The 1,765-nt window shown below is 35.1% G+C and overlaps 1 protein-coding gene across 1 annotated transcript; it reads right to left on the reverse strand.

The window, feature by feature from the left end:
- Window positions 1–165: 165 nt before the first annotated feature.
- Window positions 166–900, reverse strand: LOC113327502 (putative F-box/FBD/LRR-repeat protein At4g00315; the record flags this gene model as incomplete). Its single annotated transcript, XM_026574692.1, has 1 exon — window positions 166–900. A coding segment is annotated over exon 1 (735 nt), but the record flags the coding sequence as incomplete, so codon positions are not given.
- Window positions 901–1,765: the final 865 nt, after the last annotated feature.

Below are 1,765 nucleotides of genomic sequence, written 5' to 3' on the forward strand. Positions count from 1 at the left end.
TTTTTAAAATAATGTAAGAGCTAATAAATACTAATACTAGTTGAGAGCTCTGTTGTGTCAGGCGCTAGGCCAGGCGACAAGCCCTTCGCCTTGCGCCTAGGCTCTACTTTCCTTTGACATAATCGAGAGCTAATAACAAAAAAACCTCCATCATATTAGCCATACCTCGAGTAATCCATAGGATAACCACATATTTCTCACCATACAAGCCTCTCTTAGAAACTTCGTCATATGTTTAGCATATACCATTTCTTCATGTGAGAGAAAATTACAATATGCTTCTGTATTCTCACCTAAAACTCTTTCTTTGAGATCCAACTTAAAATTTACCTCGAATAGAAGAGAACAGTTTTCTAGAGAATATAATTGTGTCACGCAAGACATGCACTGGAAATATTTTAGATTTGGAGTAGTCAACTTGATAACATTGTCTGTACTACCAGGTAACCGCTTGTACACGAAATTCTCGAGGCTGAGAGAATTAACAGTCAAATTTGGTATGTCACAATGATATACGAATAACTTTTCAAGAACTGGGAAACTTGAAAAGATCCTTTTAGATAGTTCTTCATTGGGGATCGAAACTCCATGAATCCACAAAACTTTGAGCCGAGGTAAATCCATTGATTTTGGTAACATAGCATCTGTACATTTGAAACCAAAATTCACTTGCATTTCCAAGTGCACCAGTGACTTGCAATTAACAAGTTGATGGGGAATTTCAAGTGCTTCTGGATGACCTTGACTGATTTTCAAACTCATTTCTTTAACATTGCGCTTAACAGCTTGAACAATCCATCTATAAACATTTTTCATCACAATATCTTCACCTATAGCATATCTATACCGAATTATAGCAAATCGCTGAATATCAGATTTATTGCGAAGAATGAATACCATGTCGACAAAATGTATGAACCTTTGATCATGTTCTCTTCTTAGAGGAAATGAACTTCTCTTGATGCTTAGACATGGAACAGATTTCCGAATATGAATCCATCTTTTGGATAAAACACATGTTTGCATTACATCTCTGATATAATTAGAAGACATGATGCGGTGAATTATTTGCAATTAACAAATTATTAGGGATATTGATTACAATATTTCCACCGCTCCTCGTGGGAACGACCTGTACTTGCCATTGTTATATTAGTTAGACACCGTGCAATTGCGGTTTATATAAATAGGGTTCTTTCATAATCCTATCAATTTTTGGCGCCGCTGCGGAGGAGCGGTTGTGGAATATTGTAATTAGTATTTTTTTTTATTTTGTAAATACTTAGGTGTTTATTAAAAAAAAAAAATTGTACAGTATTTTTATTTTTTAGGATTTCTTTTACCTTTTGACTTGTTTTGTGCTTCAGAATTTTATTTCATGAGCGTTTTTGAGAACGATGAGTGCTTTGCGCGAGACGTCGTCTATGACGCTTGGGGAATACATGTATGGGTCACGGTATAAGGAACTTCTTGCTTATAATCGTCTCATGTATGGAACTTGGAATCCACGTAATTTCGCTATGGGTGGTTATTCAGATGAGTATCAACCCCAATACCATGAGGGTGAAAAGGAACTTGATACTAGAAGTGATTTTAGGAATTATGACACCGATATAATATCTGAATCTATTGTATCTTACACAACTCATGATCTAACTGATTATTTGTCTATTCAAAAGGACGAGAGTTGTGTTAGAGATGCCATTTATTCAGATAATGATGATTTAGAAGAACATATTTATACAGAAGATACTATTGTTGATTC

Source organism: Papaver somniferum, unplaced genomic scaffold (genome assembly GCF_003573695.1).
Source record: "Papaver somniferum cultivar HN1 unplaced genomic scaffold, ASM357369v1 unplaced-scaffold_10120, whole genome shotgun sequence".
NCBI classification, from domain to species: domain Eukaryota; kingdom Viridiplantae; phylum Streptophyta; class Magnoliopsida; order Ranunculales; family Papaveraceae; genus Papaver; species Papaver somniferum.